The 17,985-nt window shown below is 37.8% G+C and overlaps 1 protein-coding gene across 31 annotated transcripts in view; it reads right to left on the reverse strand.

Annotated features, from left to right (window-relative positions):
• SEC31A (SEC31 homolog A, COPII coat complex component) overlaps positions 1-17,985 on the reverse strand; it is a 60,054-nt gene that overhangs the window by 22,876 nt on the left and 19,193 nt on the right. For 22 of the 31 annotated variants that reach the window (NM_001191274.2, XM_024993270.2, XM_024993263.2 and 19 more), the window contains 12 exon segments: positions 401-574; positions 1,811-1,956; positions 3,187-3,313; positions 4,426-4,604; positions 5,030-5,105; positions 8,376-8,453; positions 8,812-8,850; positions 10,275-10,349; positions 11,268-11,504; positions 15,443-15,595; positions 15,792-15,953; positions 17,469-17,568. In NM_001191274.2, the coding sequence (NP_001178203.2) occupies positions 401-574; positions 1,811-1,956; positions 3,187-3,313; positions 4,426-4,604; positions 5,030-5,105; positions 8,376-8,453; positions 8,812-8,850; positions 10,275-10,349; positions 11,268-11,504; positions 15,443-15,595; positions 15,792-15,953; positions 17,469-17,568 (1,546 nt within the window). 31 annotated transcript variants of the gene reach the window in all.

Genomic DNA, 17,985 nt, shown 5'->3' on the forward strand with positions numbered 1-17,985 from the left:
AACGGATACATTATTACCTGGAGTGTCATTTGTGGGGATTTTAAAATCACAACTCCAATTTGGTTAAGTATTAACATTTATAGCTTTTCAACACAGAAGACACCTACAAAGAATCTTGTGCACAGAATCAGCATTTGGCTTAAGAAATAAACTGGTTCTTTTCCTACTCATTTTCCTCAAATACTATGCCCTTAAGTACAAAGGGAAGAAGACTCTATCTCTGACGTAGCCTGCATACACCTAAAATTAACCTTGAAGACTCGTCAGTAATATTCACCAATAGTTAAGTGATAGAAACTCAACTGCTCCAACTAGTACATTTATGTTTAATGCTGTGTGCTATCTACTGAACTCACCTTACTCATACATTAAAAGAAGAAAAATGGCCAGTTCTAATTACCTGGTTGGTGTTTTCAGGAAGAAAAGCCAAGGCTGCAGCAATACTGCCTTGGGCTGCCAACAAATTGGCATACTGACTCATTTTCTCAGCCAAAAGAACTCCTACAGTATTAGTGTCCATGGCTTGGGTGAGTTGTACAGCTTTTCGCAGGATGACAACTTTCTCAATCAGATCCTGAATGAGAAAAAGAAGGGGGAGTGAAGGAGAATTGGACAATGATACCAAGATGTATACTGAGAGGAAGCAGGAAAAGATAAGGCGTTACGAACAGCTCCAAAGCCTACCAAAGTACAGTGTTCATTATCACCAATATTTAAAAGCTCTAAAGAGTGGACAACCATTTAGGTAACTAAAAAAGCAAGGAGGAAGAAGGTCTTCTACACATGGTTAAAGCACAGGTTGCCATCTTCTCCTAAACATCCTTCAACTGCCAGATACTTGTCTTGTGAGTTAAAACAGGCAAGTATCCGAAATGAAAGTGACAGGCACATGTCCGAAGGCAGAACCTGGGTCCCAGGAGGTAGAAGAGAAAATATTATACTATAAAAATAGTAGTACGATGAGTTGACCTCCAAACAGGCTTAGTATTTCAAACCCCAAGTTTCTCACACTGCTCTCCAATACCCATTTCAACAACGGAGAGCTATGCATCAGGTATAAGGTACAAGAATATCCCATCTGCCCTTCATAAGTATACCAATCCATCTTGAATTGTGGGGAAAAAAAGTGTTTTCTCTCAGAAGCACTTAGAAGGAAAAACCTTGATTCCTACAAGACTTTTGGTTTCAGTAGTGATCTTTAAAGCCACAAGCCTACTAAGAAAATCTTTGCTGAGAGAAAACAAACAGACTGAGATTTCTTGGGACTCTGCTGACTAAATGGTTAGGGGGAAAAAAAAATCTAAATATACAGTTACTCAACACCTGACCATAGTCCCCAGACTTTTTTACTTTCTCTCTTGCCATGTATTAGTGCTACATGGGATTCCGTTTATCTTTACACTCATTTCTCCTGAACTGTGAAGACAGTCTGCTGGTACGGAGGACTCCTCCCACTCCTGACCCCATTGGGTTTCCCAACCCAAGGCAGACAGGATCCCTGGAGGCAGAGGAGGAGCATGAGGAAAAGAGGCAAACTGGCTTCCACATGCTACTGCCGCTTACTTTCCTCACTATCATATTCCAATTTCGTCCTCATAGACAGCTGCACTCCCAGTTCACTATGCCATCATCTCAAACGTTGCCCTTCCAAATACAGCAGTAAATCCACATAATTATCCAGCCAAAGAATTAAAGTGTAATTAAGTAGGGTGAAAGCAGTGAACACCTGGAATAAATCAGTCTCTAGAACATAAGCAGGGGTGAAAGACAGCACTGGAGAGGAAGCACCTTTTGTTTCAAAGATACTAACCTGGAGGGACAAAGGACTGCTACCGTCTTGAGCTTTAGTCCAACATGCAATTAGTTTCTCTACATTCCCTGCACAAATGTAGCAGAGACAGGCCTGAGTCTGCAGGAGGCTATCGCCGTCACTTTCAAGTCTGGTTCCCAGAAGATCTGTAGAGGAAAACAAATAAGTTTATACACAAGGCACTCTGTGTACAAGGTCATGAGCTGCCCAGCAATATTTTCAGAGGTATGGATCAAACTTTATAACCATTGAGTAGCAGGCAGAAATAAAATCACTGTCATGTAAATATTCAGTAAATACTTACTGTTAAATGAGTGGTGTGACAGATTATATATAATAAACAATTTCACAAGATTCTATATCTAGCCATAGAATAAATTTCTCATTACATTAGAAAAAATTAAAAGTGGGAACAATATTTGAACACAAAAATCCTAATGAACATTTAACTGCATTTTATCTTGTCCAGGTACTTTTGTAAGCAGTGGACTAAAATATGGCACATTTGGAGTAAATATCAATAAGTAGGACTATGCTGAATTATTTATAATAATAAAGTTAATATCTTATAATTTTTCTATTCTCATAATACTTTCAAGGTTATTCATTTTTATACCAGCAACCTAAAGCTTCTGTTCTTGCATATAATAAACATTATGTCTGAGCTATCAGAGTTTAGTCATGGCCTTTAACAGTAATTTCTACTTATATGGCTCAGAGGTTTAAGTGTCTGCCTGCAATGCGGGAGACCAGGGTTCGATCCCTGGGTGGGGAAGATTCCCCTGGAGAATGAAATGGCAACCCACTCCTGTATTCTTGCCTGGAGAATCCCATGGATGGAGGAACCTGGTGGGCTACAGTCCACGGGGTTGCAATGAGTCGGACACGACTGAGAGACTTCACTTTCACTTATTTGCTAATAATTGTTTGCCATTTTAGACAAACCAGGATCCTCCATCCATGGGATTCTCCAGGCAAGAGTACTGGAGTGGGCTGCCATTTCCTTCTTCAGGGGAACTTATTTTTTCAAGCTAACACTTATTAACAGAGGGCTGATTATGTGCCATTTTACATATGAATAGACTAAGGCTTAGAAATGAATTTTTCCTAGTTCATACAGTTAGTAAGTAGCAAATGCAAAAGTCTCAGTGTGGTCTGTGTGAAATCAAAATCATTATACAATATTTTTTAAAAAATGACTAGAAGTTATGGAGAAATGACACAGTCAATACTTCTGAGAAAAGCATTCAAATGAGAACTTCATTTTCTTGTCTGTGATTAGTAGTAGGTTCACAAAAATTTCTAAATAAAATCTGTCACTAATTTTACTTACAATGTATCATGCCATGTATGTCATATAAAATTCATTTTCTTACCACAAAGGGCGGAAAATTCATCTGATTTAGCGTAAGTCAACACTGCAGCTAACGCCTCTCTCCAATTTTTAAGATCACAAGACTCAACAATCTCTCTCCAGTTCTTCATCACTACTGCAGTGATTAGCTTGGGGAAGGAAAACCAAGGGACAATTAAAAGCCTTTGGTATACTAATAAAAATTAACTCTGGCTAATCAATTACATCTTTCAACTTCTTTTGACAGTATTTCATGCAAAATAAAGGAGCAGCAAAGTACATCCTTTAGCCAACTGACATAAAAAAAAAACCATATGATTTTCTCTCAAAGAAAAAAGTCACAGTAGCCTATTTTACAAAAGGCTAAGAAGGAAAACTATATACGGTATTAAAAAACATTCCTGGCCAAGAAAGTACTAGGGGCAAAGTCCTAGGAGAGAAAGGGAACAGGCTGTGTGAAGAGGTGAAAGGCAGCCAGTGGGGCAGAAAGGGGACACAGGCGGGACCGACACGACACAAGCCTGGAGACGAACCGCAACCCAGGCTGGCAGGACTGAGCGCTGGGCAACTTTTATGGGAAGAAATCGAGTACCGTCGAGCAGGGGGCTTAAAAACCTATAGACCCTCTGCACCAGAAATTCCTTTCCGAGGATCTCAGCCTCGTTAAACAATTAGAAATTTGTACAAATCTTTAGGCACAATAAGGATGTTTACCACTGTCTTAATTATATTAGGAAAATGTAAGAAACTACTACTAAACATCTCAAAATAAGGGAAATGATATCTCCCTCCTATAGAATATTATAGGGCAATTAAAATTTTTTGTAAGAAGCTTCAATTGATATGGGAAAATGATTACAACATAAGTGACAGTGTCTGTAAGTAAAACAACACACATATGTACTTCTAGAATCTTGATTCTGTTTTTAAAAGTTCTACAAACGCACAGAGAGATATACAAGAGGTTATGTACCAATCTGACTGAAGAATCAGGAAGTATTACAATGTTTATCTTTAACATTTTCTATGTTCTAATTTTTCTACAGTAAAAATATGAAAAGCATTTTAATTAAAAAAATTATATATATAAACGACAAAAACCTGGGACAATCATGCCAACCTGTTAACAATAACTAATTTCTGGGTTAAAGGATTATGGGTGGTTTTTTGGTTCTTCACTGTTTTCTCCCTTTTAATTATCTATAATGAGTGCTTTGCTTTTTACAAACAAATACTATTATTTATTATTAAAATAACATACCCTGGTAATTTTGCTTTGGGATTTTGCAAAGTATTTCTTCTGGGTTCGAGCTAAGAGTTCTTGTCCACCCGCTATGGCCAATATAATGGCATCAGCCATGCGGTTATCATGTAAACAGAGGTCAACAGCACTCTCGAAGTTACCCGTTAGCAAAGCCTGAGTAATTAAGCCATCAATATCTGCAATAAAGATATAATACACCCAAGTTAATAAAATTTTTTGTTACAAGAAAAAAAACACTACATCTATCTAGTACACATTCAGCAGAAAACACAAAGTTGAATTCTGAATATTACTGGGAGGTTAATCTCTATCACAAACTGCTGATATCTACAGAAACATACTGAGATGCATGTAAATAAAATTAGGTAAAATAACATATTTTTCAGATTGCTTAAATGTAATAATAAAGATCCTTTACAGTTTTTATCACATAGGTATCAGATCATGCCATCATTTTTAAGGTACTGATTACATGTACTAAATGATAACTGAGTTCTTTTCAACCTTTACCACATGTGACAAAATGTTTCTAACTTAAACTCAGGGACTATTTGCTTTCAAATGGTTAAAAAATTTGATATCAAAACCAACAGATACTTACCCCCACTGACAGAGATGTTAAATGTTCCTCCAGCTGCTGGTAGAAATTCAGATTCTTGTTTTTCCTCTTTAATTTGCTAAAGAGATGGAAAGAGCAGCAACTTAGCCAGAATGGAACTACAATAATTTACCAGCAAAACAAGATTTAAATATGATTACTTACTGACTAGATGACATGCCAAGTTATTTCAGAGAAGCTCTCAGATTCAAGTTTACACTAAAATCTATGACATCCTTAAGAATTAACTCTTATCAGATAATCATAAATAAAATCCAAAGTCATCAGAAATAACGTGAAGCAAACTTAAATGTACATATTCACACTGGTGGCTCAGAAGATACTGAGGCTGAAGTCTTTTTCTTAGATATCTCAACTAAGAGTAGCCTGAGACACACAAAGTATGTTTTAAATTACATTACATTTAGATCTTAAAAGCAACTTTGCTTCCATACATCTAAAAACTTCTGTCCAGTAGGTGTAGTTGTAAGAGTCTTTTGGTTGTAACTGACTCAGTTGTAGAAAAAAAATAATGCTTGGCATCCTTATATAAATGCAATGTAAAGAGTTATTTATCAATATATTCAAATTCAATTAGAGATTTTGTGTTCACTTCAACTAATCATACCCGGAACTATAGGCTGGTCTGGTAAAAATGTACACAGTTCTGTTATAAATTTCTGAAACTAGCTGTAAGACTGAGTAAAAATAAATTAAATATCTTCTTTCTTTAGAAGAAAAGAAATGTAATAGAGGCATACTTCTGGCAAATACTTTAAATACTTTCTCTTCAATGCATAAAAGTTCAAAAGAAGACAAAAAATAATATATTTCAGATTACAGAGGAACTAAAAGAAAAAACACGTCTGTCTTACATGAGATAAAATGTTATCTTCTGTGCTCCTGTTACCTATACATTTGAATCTTAGCACCCAGTATTCAAAGTCAGGAGCATTTTTGAATTGGATAATTTTAGTGTAGCACAAAGTATAGCATCATCTGTGAATGATGTTAAATTTAGTTAAATTAGTTAAAATTGACTATTACAGGAAAATAACCATAATCTTAATTCTTTCCCTAACAAAAGAGAAGCATTTTAGGATTTAAAAACTGAAATAAACTTTTAAAACTTTATTCATATTGTACTGATGGGCTCAGTTGTGTCCAACTTTGTGACCCCATGGACTGTAGCCTGCCTGGCTCCTCTGTCCATGGAATTTTCCAGGCAAGAATACTGAAGTGGATTGCCATTTCCTCCTCCAGGGGACCATCCTGACCCAGGGATTGAGCTTGTGTTTCTTGCATCTCCTGCACCAGCAGGAGTTTTTATACCACTGTACCACCTGGGAAGCACTGAGGAACAAATCAGATACTGATCTGATTATATTCACTAAAAAATATTCCCAAAAGATCTTTTTTTCTCTTAATGTTTCAAATTTGCTTTCAAAAAACAAATAAACCCTTATATATGGACTTATAAATTATACACAAAGCCAAAATATGCACAATTTATTATGTAATGTGTATCTTTAATGTCTAAACTACTATGTTTTATTTTATATAATTATAGCATTATCAGGATTAAAGAGAAGATATTAAACATTTTTTTCAAATATTCTGAAAGCAAATATTGATGACTACTGCTTTATTACATACATGCTGCTGCTGCTGCTAAGTCACTTCAGTCGTGTCCGACTCTGTGCAACCCCATAGACGGCAGCCCACCAGGCTGTCCTGTCCCTGGGATCCTCCAGGCAAGAACACTGGAGTGGGCTGCCATTTCCTTCTCCAGTGCATGGAAGTGAAAAGTGAAAGTGAAGTCGCTCAGTCGTGTCCGACCCTCAGCGACCCCATGGACTGCAGTCTTCCAGGCTCCTCCATCCATGGGATTTTCCAGGCAAGAGTACTAGAATGGGGTGCCATTGCCTTCTCTGTGTTACATACATATATACCTATTAATTTATGAGTGGATTTCTAAACAATTCTCTATTTGTATAGAAAGGGTAAGTCCAGCTGTATACAAATCAAAGTATCTTTCTTGAATGTACCCTACAATTCTAGGTATTCCCAAAATTAGTTCAAATTTTTAGTAAGATTTTATGCATACCCTTTATTCTTGAGTCAAATAAATGCTTGAAGATCCAATTCTAAGGAAATATTTATAATAATTATCTTGTCTTGTAATTGTCTAAATTTAAAGAGGAATTATTTTTATAACTTAGTAAAAGGCTGTAAGAAACTTTACATAGTCAGGATATCTCCATATCAAAAAGAACAATGAAAAAGTCAAATATGAGATGAGAAACAAGAACCTGTTGATTAATTTTCCAAGATGAAAGAAATATAATTAGAAAGCAAGAAAAGTAAATTACAGAATTATTTATTAGTGGTTTAAAAAACACCCAGAAAATTAAAAAGAAAAAAAATTAATGATACAACTCTGTGCTCAAGGACTCTTTTTTATAGTTATAAAAATGATACATATAGTTATAAAAATGATACAACTCTGTGCTCAAGGACTCTTTTTTACAGTTATAAAAATGGTCACTATAACTCTGGATGCATTTTCTACTGAGTCAGAACAATCAGATTATTAGTGAAATATTCTTTATTTGGGCTTCCCTGGTAGCTTAGATGGTAAAGCATAAATCTACCCACAATGCAGGAGATGAGGGTGGATTCTTTACTTGGACTCAAAATTAAAGATTAATTCAAAGGCCTATGCCATTGATCGTGAGCCCTAAATTTACTTGGACTCAAAATTAAAGATTAATTCAGAGGCCTATGCCACTGATCGTGAGCCCTAAATATTAACAAGCCAAGAAAAAACATTAATGTTGCATGCAATGCAATGTGGATTTCTGAACAAAATCTTTTTTCAGTTTGACATCCTGATATACTCACATCAGCTGTTAATTTTAAACCAGATAATCCAGAAGCTAGGTCAGAGAACTGAAGACTTTAGAGATGGTATGTGCTTAGTCACTCAGTCGTGTCCGACTCTTTGTGACCCTGTGGACTGTAGCCCGCCAGGCTCCTCTGTCCACGGGATTCTCTAAGCAAGAATACTGGAGTGGGTTGCCATGCCTTCCTCCAGGGAATCTTCCCAACCCAGGGACTGAACCCAGGTCTCCTGCACTGCAGGTGGATTCTTCCATCTGAGCCATCAGGGAAGCCCTTAGAGATGGTACTTCTGTCAAATTAGTAAACAGACTCCTATCTTAAGCATCTCTAAGAAAATATATGCCAGCTTTATGCTGGAACATGCAGCCAATAAATTTTCCATGTTTCACTGTGAGATAAACAAACCACATATTTTCCCCATGTTAAAGATGAGAAAAGTAAGTACCTCTCCCAAGAGCTGCTCTTCAGCAGCAGGGCTCTCCTCCCCGTCACCCTGCGCTACTTGGTCAGAGTCTTTAAGAGCCTTTGGTACACAAAACAGTGACAGAGGGGTTGAAGAACGCAGCATCAAAAGGTTATTAGGGAACAAGAAGACAAAAGACCTAACCAACAACATTCAGAGCTAGTTTAATCACAAGAAGTTACACTAAGTAAATTTATTTGAAAAACATCATTAGAGGAAAAGCAAAGAGCCATTACTGCTAAGACCCAACCCCTTTTTCTTGCCAAACGAGAATTATTCATGTATTAAAAATATCTACAATTAGTATTTTTAAATTGTAAAGCAGTAAGACAGACAAAAATTTCCTAAATTATATTTTCTTCTTTATGACCTAAACCAAAATTTTAGAAGGTAGCTATTTTTACAGGCCTTCTCTTACCACGTCAGGTCCATCCACTTTGTTCAAGGCCAAGGCAATCTGAAATAAAGACAACAACTCAGCTACCAAAGGGAGTTAACTCTATTTCAAGGCATACAGTAAATGTTCACCTACTACTCCATTCTCATTGGCAAAAATCCAAAAAAGGTTCAAATCAGGGATAGCATGCTCAAGAACAGAGTAAAATGAGTGCAGAGCCGATTCTCAATGATGCTGGTTTCAATTATGTAGATTTATTGCTCACATGTCATCTTACTCTGCTATTCAGTTATAAAACTAACCTCAAAACAGCATGTATTCTTCTGTCTTAAATAACCATAAAAAAAAAATTTCTTCAGATACTCACTATGGAAAGAACATTAAGAGTATTTTGACAATCAAATTTTATCTCCTCATTTTCTGCTGTCAGGTATGCACTAAAACTTTCACGTTAATCTCTTGCAAATCAAGTTATAGCATGAAGAAGTTCAGACTAACAGTAAAGTTAAATATAAAAAAAATCTAAAGCAGTGAGCAAGAGACACATGGCCAGTAAGCAGGGGGGCTCTGATGTGAGCCCAGGTACTAATCTTCCAAGTGCTCAGCACTGACTGAGAGGAGCGCACGGGATCCTGCCTGCTGCACATGCGCAATAACCCTGCGATGCTATGGAAAACCTGAGTCATTTCCAAAAAACGGCAAAGGCCTAATACAGATTACACAAAGAATCCAATCTATTTCCTTCAAGGTTTCCAAGGTCAGAGTGTTTTAACTGCTGTTAGGCCAACAATGTGGAATAATTATTAAGCTCCTCAGAGAAGAAAACTTAAAAACTGGAATATGACCTCCCATTTTTAAAAAGCAATCTTTTTTTTTAACATTAAAATATTAAGCAAAAACAAACGAAAGAAAAAATTAAGCAAACCACTTGGGCTTTTTTATTTATTCAGGCTCAGTACAGTAAAACACCTTTGTTCCAAAATATTTATTAATACTAGTTACTTGTGAGCTGGACCAACTCAATACACAGTTTGGGAACTGTGAGCTGAGGGCATAAATAGCTGGGGTGGAAAACTGTACCCTAATGTTCATCACTTAAGCTGTAGATAACGCAGGGAAACAAACTTTTCCCTCTCTTTCCTCCAGAGCCACTGACTACTCATCCTCTTAAAAATCCAAGTGCTATTGCCAGTGTTTGAGGCTCACTGCCTTTTTTGTTTCAAGGCCCAACTGACACAACTCTTTAGATCAAGTTTAAAGATAGTTCTGGCAGCTTCTAAATTGGGTATTATCGATGAAAAGTTTTAACTTTAACAACATGAATCCAAAACTCTGGTGACCAAGCATAAATTCTTATTAAATGTTTACTGAATGATTTGAAGTAATCTGTATAGAACTTAAAAAAAAATAAACAAAAAACACCTACACTACATAAATATTTCACTTGTGTAAGCACAGCCTTTAAAACTCCCCCCAAAGTTTACCTTCTTTCCTAGGTCTTCTTTTCTATATCCTAGAAGTTCAAGGTATTTTCCACGAGAATCATCCTCAAAGTTTACCTTAAAAAAAGACATTTTCTTGAAATAAAGAACTGCATCTAAAGGCCTAATTTTTAATTAACTGCTAAAATTCCAAGTAGAATTATTTAAAATATCTAAAGTCTACTATATCAACTAGAAGCTTCTTCACTGTGAGAGAATCCAAATAATTTTTTTTTAAAGAAGCTATTTTTTAAGAAATAATAAGTATACTAGTAATTAATTAGCCAAGCTGAATAAAGCTTACTTTTAAACTCATATTTGTAAAAACAAACCGAGTCATGTCCAAAGGCTACATGAATGCAAACCTCACATTACGTGAAATATTCAATGTCACATCCTAAAACTTTCTTGAAACTAATACTTACAAAATATAAAAATGAATTAAATATTATTGCATTCAAGAGCTCTTTTCTTTGCAAAACTCAGACTTGGGAAACAGACATTCCAGTGGAGGCAAAATAACCAAAAAGAGAATTCTATTTGCTATTTTACTGTCACAAATGCAACTCAGTAAAAGGGATGAGAAGTGCCTCTGACCTCTCCCCTCTACACCTGGTCCCTCTTCCCCCCGTTGTCTGTAACTGGACCTACTATGGAAATTAAACATGCGATGTTTTTATTATACTCAGCTCTATGTTTTAATTTTAAGAAGGTCTGCTGAATATTATCTCTCTTAAAAACACTTAAGCACTTAAAAACATCTAGCATATTATTTAAAAAGCATTTCATATTAGGCTTTTCAAAGCCAAGAAAGAACAACTCTTGACATAAAGTATTATTTCACATGCTTTTCATAAGGTTTTATTTAATTTCATCATGAGATCCCCCAAATCACACTGTTCCTGCTGTTTCTTTGACAGGAAGACAAGTTTAGAATGTGATGGGAACAGTTAAATTTGCAGATAATGAAGCAAAGCTGCTTATCACCAACTTTACCTTCAAAAAGGACCACACGTTTTTTTCAAACTCAGTCTGCGAAGCATCGATCTTCTTCTGACAGTAACTGACGAATCCCTGTGACTGCACGACCTGCTGCAGCTGGTCCGATCGGCTGAGGAACTCCTTCTCTGTCACCACCTGACTGATGAACACGTGGTGCTGCTGCGGCTGCTGTTCAGCCCCCGGGTGAGGCTGCGTTCTGACATTCGCAAAGGTGACCAGTTTGCCTCCGAACTAGAGCAGGATGAGGAACAACATCAGCTTGAGACACAAGGACATGGCCCCTTAACGTGCTTCTCGTAAACCTGCTAAAGGAGAGAACTGTGACCTACACGTCTCCCTCTGCATGCAATTCGCTGATGCTCTTTTCCATGCTTCATGATCTGACCCCAGCCTTCAATGTTTACTCCTCTTCACAACACTCACCTTCTGGATGCAACGTCCTAGTAGCTGCGCCCCACAATTTCTCACCTACTTGCTTTTACGCACTTCCACCTACTCAATACGACTCCTCCTCGAGGCGGGGGCAAAGGTCACCTCTGCCACCCCCAGATGCCCTCAGTATATTACATTTATCTCTCCCTCTTTTGATTCAACTATTAGCCTTTGTATTTCCTCACCTTCTACTCTAGGTTCTAAGTTTTAAAAGGGAGTGAATATGCTGCTACAAAACATGTCATATGGCATAAGGATTATTTTGAGCTGACATGAGTTTGAGCAAGCTCTGGGAGTTGGTGATGGACAGGGATGCCTGGCTTGCTGCAGTCCTTGGGGTCGCAAAGAGTCAGACACGACAGAGCAAGTGAACTGAAAGAATACTGAGAAACAGCAGGAGCAAGGAAGACACTCTGACCTCCTCTTTTCTCTCTGAAAGTAGGAGATGAAACTCCCATGTGAGAGCTGCTCTCCTTACATCAGGAGGGAAAAAACACTCATCTCCAGAGACGGGGAGTCCAGGACAGTAGAACTCTGCACAAACAGAACTTGATAAATAGAAATCACCTCCCTCCGTCTCTCTACGTACTTTAGTTACGGGTCCACGACTGCCGCTCTTTGCTCAGCCTAGTCTAGAAGCACTTTCGCTGTGCCACGCCTCTGGGTCTTCATTTCTCTAGGGGGCTCCCACGTACAGGTTCGCTATCCTTCTCGTTATAAGCAGGCTCAGAACTCTTCCTCTGCCTCTCACAGTCACTCCTCAGCTTCAGGTATTGATTTTTTCTTCAACCACTTTCATTTCTTCCTTTTACATTGTTATTTTTCTGCCTAATTCTTTTCATATTGAACTGCTGTATGATTGCATGTCTATTGCTTGTCTTTTCCTCCTTCCAATCCATGCTACATACTATCAGTTCAATTGCTCAGTCGTGTCTGACTCTTTGAGACCCCATGGACTGCAGGACACCAGGCCTCCCTGTCCATCACCAACTTCTGGAGTTTAGTCAAACTCATGCCCATTGAGTTGGTGATCCCATCCAACCATCTCACCCTCTGTTGTCCCCTTCTCCTCCTGCCTTCAATCATTCCCAGCATCAGGGTCTTTTCAAATGAGTCAGTTCTTCATACCAGTGGCCAAACTATGGAGTTTCAGCTTCAGGATCAGTCCTTCAGATGAATATTCAGGACTGATTTCCTTTAGGATGCACTGGTTGGATCTCCTTGCTGTGGGACAGGAGTCTTCTCCAACACCACAGTTCAAAAGCATCAATTCTTCAGAGCTCAGTCTTCTTTATGGTTCAACTCTCACATCCATACATGACTACTGGAAAAACCATAGCTTTGACTAGATGGACCTTTGTTGGCAAAGTAATGTCTCTGCTTTTTAATAAACTGTCTAGTTTGGTCATAGCTTTCCTTCCAAGGAGCAAGTGTCTTTTAATTTCATGGCTGCAGTCACCACTCTGCAGTGATTTTGGAACCCAGAAAAATAAAGTCTCTCACTGTTTCCCCATCTATTTGCCATGAAGTGATGGGATCAGATGCCACGATCTTAGTTTTCTGAATGCTGAGTTTTAAGCCAACTTTTTCACTCTCCTCTTTCACTTTCATCAAGAGGCTCTCTAGTTCTTCTTCACTTTCTGCCATAAGGGTGGTGTCATCTGGATATCTGAGGTTATTGATATTTCTCCCAGCAATCTTGATTCCAGTTTGTGCTTCTTCCAGCCCAGCATTTCTCATGATGTACTCTGCATATAAGTTAAATAAGCAGGGTGACAATATACAGCCTTGATGTACTCCTTTCCCAATTTGGAACCAGTCTGTTGTTCCATGTCCAGTTCTAACTGTTGTTTTTTGACCTGTATACACATTTCTCAGGAGGCAGGTCAGGTGGTCTGGTATTCCCATCTCTTTCAGAATTTTCAACAGTTTGTTGTGATCCATGCAAAGGCTTTGGCACAGTCAATAAAGCAGAAGTAGATGTTTTTCTAGAACTCTCTTGCTTTTTCAACGATCCAGCGAATGTTGGCAATTTGATCTCTGGTTCCTCTGCCTTTTCTAAAACCAGCTTGAACATCTGGAAGTTCACAGTTCACGTATTGCTGAGGCCTGGCTTGGAGAATGTTAAGCATTACTTTACTAGCATGTGAAATGAGTGCAACAGTGCGGTAGTTTGAGCATTCTTTGGTGTTGTCTTTCTTTGGGAATGGAATGAAAACTGACCTTTTCCGGCCCTGTGGCCACTGCTGAGTTTTCCAAATTTGCTGGCATTATGAGTGCAACACTTTCACAGCATCATCTTTTAGGATTTGAAATAGCTCAACTGGAATTCCATCATGTCCACTAGCTTTGTTTGTAGTGATGCTTCCTAGGGCCCACTTGACTTCACATTCCAGGATGTCTGGCTCTAGGTGAGTGATCACACCATAGTGATTATCTGGGTCATGAAGCTCTTTTTTGTTCAGTTCTTCTGTGTATTCTTGCCACCTCTTCTTAATATCTTCTGCTTCTATTAGGTCCATACCATTTCTGACCTTTATTGAGCCCATCTTTGCATGAAATGTTCCCTTGTTATCTCTAATTTTCTTGAAGAGATCTCTAGTTTTTCCCATTCTATTGTTTTCCTCTATTTCTTTGCACTGATGACTAAAGAACGGTTTCTTATCTCTTCTTGCTATTCTTTGGAACTCTGCATTCAAATGGGTATATCTTTCCTTTTCTCCTTTGCCTTTTGCTTCTCTTCTTTTCATAGCTGTTTGTAAGGCCTCCTCAGACAACCATTTTGCCTTTTTGCTACATACTAACCTTCCTAAAAAACAGACGGTTGATTACCTCACTTGTAAATTCATTCTTGATTTAATTAACCTCTCATCCCTAGTGCTGGTCTTCTCTATCTGCTCTCCTGTCTCTGAATCTTCACTTTTGCTTGTGACTTTCCACTTTACTTACTGAATCCTAACCATTCATCTAGTTAGTTCTCTACTTCCCAAAGTAATTAAAACTAATAAAATTATGTATGGATAAGGTTTAAAAGAAAACTCAAACTGTACAGAAAAGTCTCGCTGCCCCTCTATACACACTATTTGAGACACAGACTCTACCTAGTTTACAGGTGTGTTTCCAGTACCTAGGATGGTGCCTGACAGAGGATGTTCACTATATATTTATCTTTGGAATGAAAAGGGAATGTCCGTTCACTAGTACTGAAGTATTATGAAGATAATAACTAACACTGTCTTCTTTCCCACATTGAGTTTGGAGCCAAGGATGAGACAGAGAATCCAAATGTCAGCTTCAGTGCTGTTGTAAGTGCTGCAAGGTGAGAGGCTACAGATTAGATGTGCAACCACAGTGGACCTCGTAACAACTAGAATGCAGCACCCTTCCCCCCACCCCCAAAAAGGAAAGAAGGAACGAAGGAAGGAGAGATAGAGAAGGATGACAAGTATAATAAAGTGGGGCAGCGGGAGCAGTGCAAAGGTTGCAAAACAAGGGGAATGTACTCAGTACCACTCAACTGTTATATTTTAAAATGGTTAAAATGGTCAATTTTATGTTATGTATATTTTATCACAATTTAAAAGAAAAAAGGGAGTAGGTTCAACTTTTCCTGAGAAGTCTTTCTAAATGATGAAAACTCACAAACACATCTCAAACTCAGCCCTCTTCCATCTGAGCAATCTTATAATAATACTTTGTCCTCGGTGTTTACGGACCATAGAAACAAATCCACCTACTGAGAAGGAAGCACCAACAGGCCTTCGGATCCATCGGGGTGGCTTCTTCAGAGGCAACACGATACTCTGTGGGGTCGTCTGCTGAGGAATTTGTAATGGGGGAAGGGGCTGTCCTGTGCCGAAGGGGTCAAGATTCCCAAAAGATGACGAAAGCTAAAAAATAAAGCGGGATTTTCATAACTTATACAAGACTATGTTACACGTTTTCAAGTCATACCGAATAAATTTTTTTACACAATTTTCCAAGTAATTGGTATCGCTGATCCATAAAGTCATTTTCAAAATAATTATACAGTAAGATGATTCTTTTCAGATGTTGTAATAAAAAAACCTTAATATTTCTTATTACCTTGTCAACTTGTTTCTGCCTTAAACCATCTGTACTCCCTCCCATGATAGAATAAACGCTGATACGCCCATCGAAGGAAGCAGCCGATAAGACAGCGGGATTTCTGGGGCACCACTGAATATCAAAGCACCACTGTGTGGTGGTGGGGAGTTCATATAACACCTAGACCAAAAAAGAAGTACAGGCGCTTTATAGCCAAAACACCTGAATTACTATGATCAACAAGTACAACTGTAATTAAACATTTACTTTTAGAAAGTGTACAGCCAGGAAAAACAACAATTTAAAAAATTTCTTTAAAGTACAAGAAAAGTTCATTATGACAAAAACGAAATGACAAAATCAAAATTTTGACCAGATTTGGAATAAGAACATTTTAAAAACTGAGATTTTCCTATTTTTATTGAAATTGTAATAGAAGATGCATCTGAAAGATCAGAATACTGTATTAGGATCAACTTGCTGACCTCTAAAAGGGTTCTATCCAACTGACTTTGCTGGCTAAGATCCAAAGAACCACACTTAAATCATCTGAAGATCAAATTTCAAAAACAAATCTTGGGGGGAAGCGGGGGACGGGATGAACTGGGAGACAGGGACCGACACACATCAGTACGTATAAAACAGACGACTGACTGTGAGGAGCCACTGTGCAGCTCAGGGGACTGCACTCAGGGCTCTGTGATGGCCTAATGAGAAGAAACTTTTAATAGGGATACAAGTACACATGTAGCTAATTCACCTGGTTGTACAGCAGAAACTAACACAACGTTGTACAGCAACTATACTCCAATAAAAATTAAAAAAAAAAATTCTTGAGAAGGAAGAATTCACTGAGAAGACTGGCTTCTTTCTTGTCAACTGAGAAAACATGTACACATCATTCTTATTGCTGCAGAATCAAAACAGAATTTGGCATAAACAGTTTTCTTTAGGAGGAACAGAATATAGAAAAACTATTAAAAATGGCTGATATAAATAATGTAATAATTGCTTATTAACTTTACAATGTAATCATGTAATAATTGTTACTAACTCAAGGTTAGTGTGATGCTAACTGATGCTCTTAGGAGATATAAGAAACAAGTCAAATTAGCTTAATTTGGACTTCATGTGACATTTTAAATAATGTTTTATTTTATAAGGAAACAGAATTAAGTGAAAAGGCATTTAGCCTGCTCATTTAGCTTATCCATCTAAATTTCCATAAATAGAACACATGACAAATATTTCATGATACAGTATTATATTCTTGCTGTACAGTTCAGAAGACAGATTAAAAATCTACATCCACTGATGTCCAAAAATCAAAGAGGACCTTCAGGACCCAAACCTTGAACACTCCTACTCTGAGGACACTGATTTCCAGAAAACACACTAAATAAATCCAACCAACTATTTCTGAGTCTAGATAAATGCCTTTTATTGGAAGTGAGGGGTTGGGGGTGGGGTGATTACTAGGTTCAAATACACCATTTTCAATGACTGGTATTTCCAGATGAAAACAGCTGGGTTTAGATAAAGTCTCTGCTAGTTTAGCATTTCATACACACCTCCATCTACTTTCACATTCTTAATTTTAATCATGTGCTAAAGAATTCATATGGAAATTTTCTTATTCAGCTAGAGTTAAATATTACAATCACTCCAAGTCTGAAAAATATTTCCTCCCCATACCTCTCCTGTGTTTGGGTTGGAGCACAGAATCTTAGCATCTTTCCCACAGCTCAGCAACAATTCAGGATCCGCCATGCTCCAAGCAATTGCCAAAATCCCCCTTAAAAACACAAAGATGAAATTTTTAATCTTGAGTAAATCAATCTGCAAATTATTTCTGTCTAGGCTTTGGAGAGACACACTGCTAACAGAAGTACAATTCATATAATCTTTCTGGAAAGCAGTTTAGCAATGGGTATGCTCTGTGATCATTACAAAGATGCTCAATATAGAGTACAGTGTATGATGGCAAAAAAAAGAAAACAAATGCCCAACACATGGTCTACAGGGTTTTCCTGGTGGCTCAGCAGGTAAAGAATCCACCTGCAATGTGGGAGACCTGGATTTGATCCCTGGGTTGGGAAGATCCCCTGGAGAAGGGAATGGCTACCCACTCCTGTATTTTGGCCTGGAGAATTCCATGGACTGTATAGTCCATGTGGTTGCAAAGAGTCGGGCATGGTTGAGTGACTAACAC

This window comes from Bos taurus, chromosome 6, assembly GCF_002263795.3.
Source record: "Bos taurus isolate L1 Dominette 01449 registration number 42190680 breed Hereford chromosome 6, ARS-UCD2.0, whole genome shotgun sequence".
Taxonomy (NCBI): Eukaryota; Metazoa; Chordata; class Mammalia; order Artiodactyla; family Bovidae; genus Bos; species Bos taurus.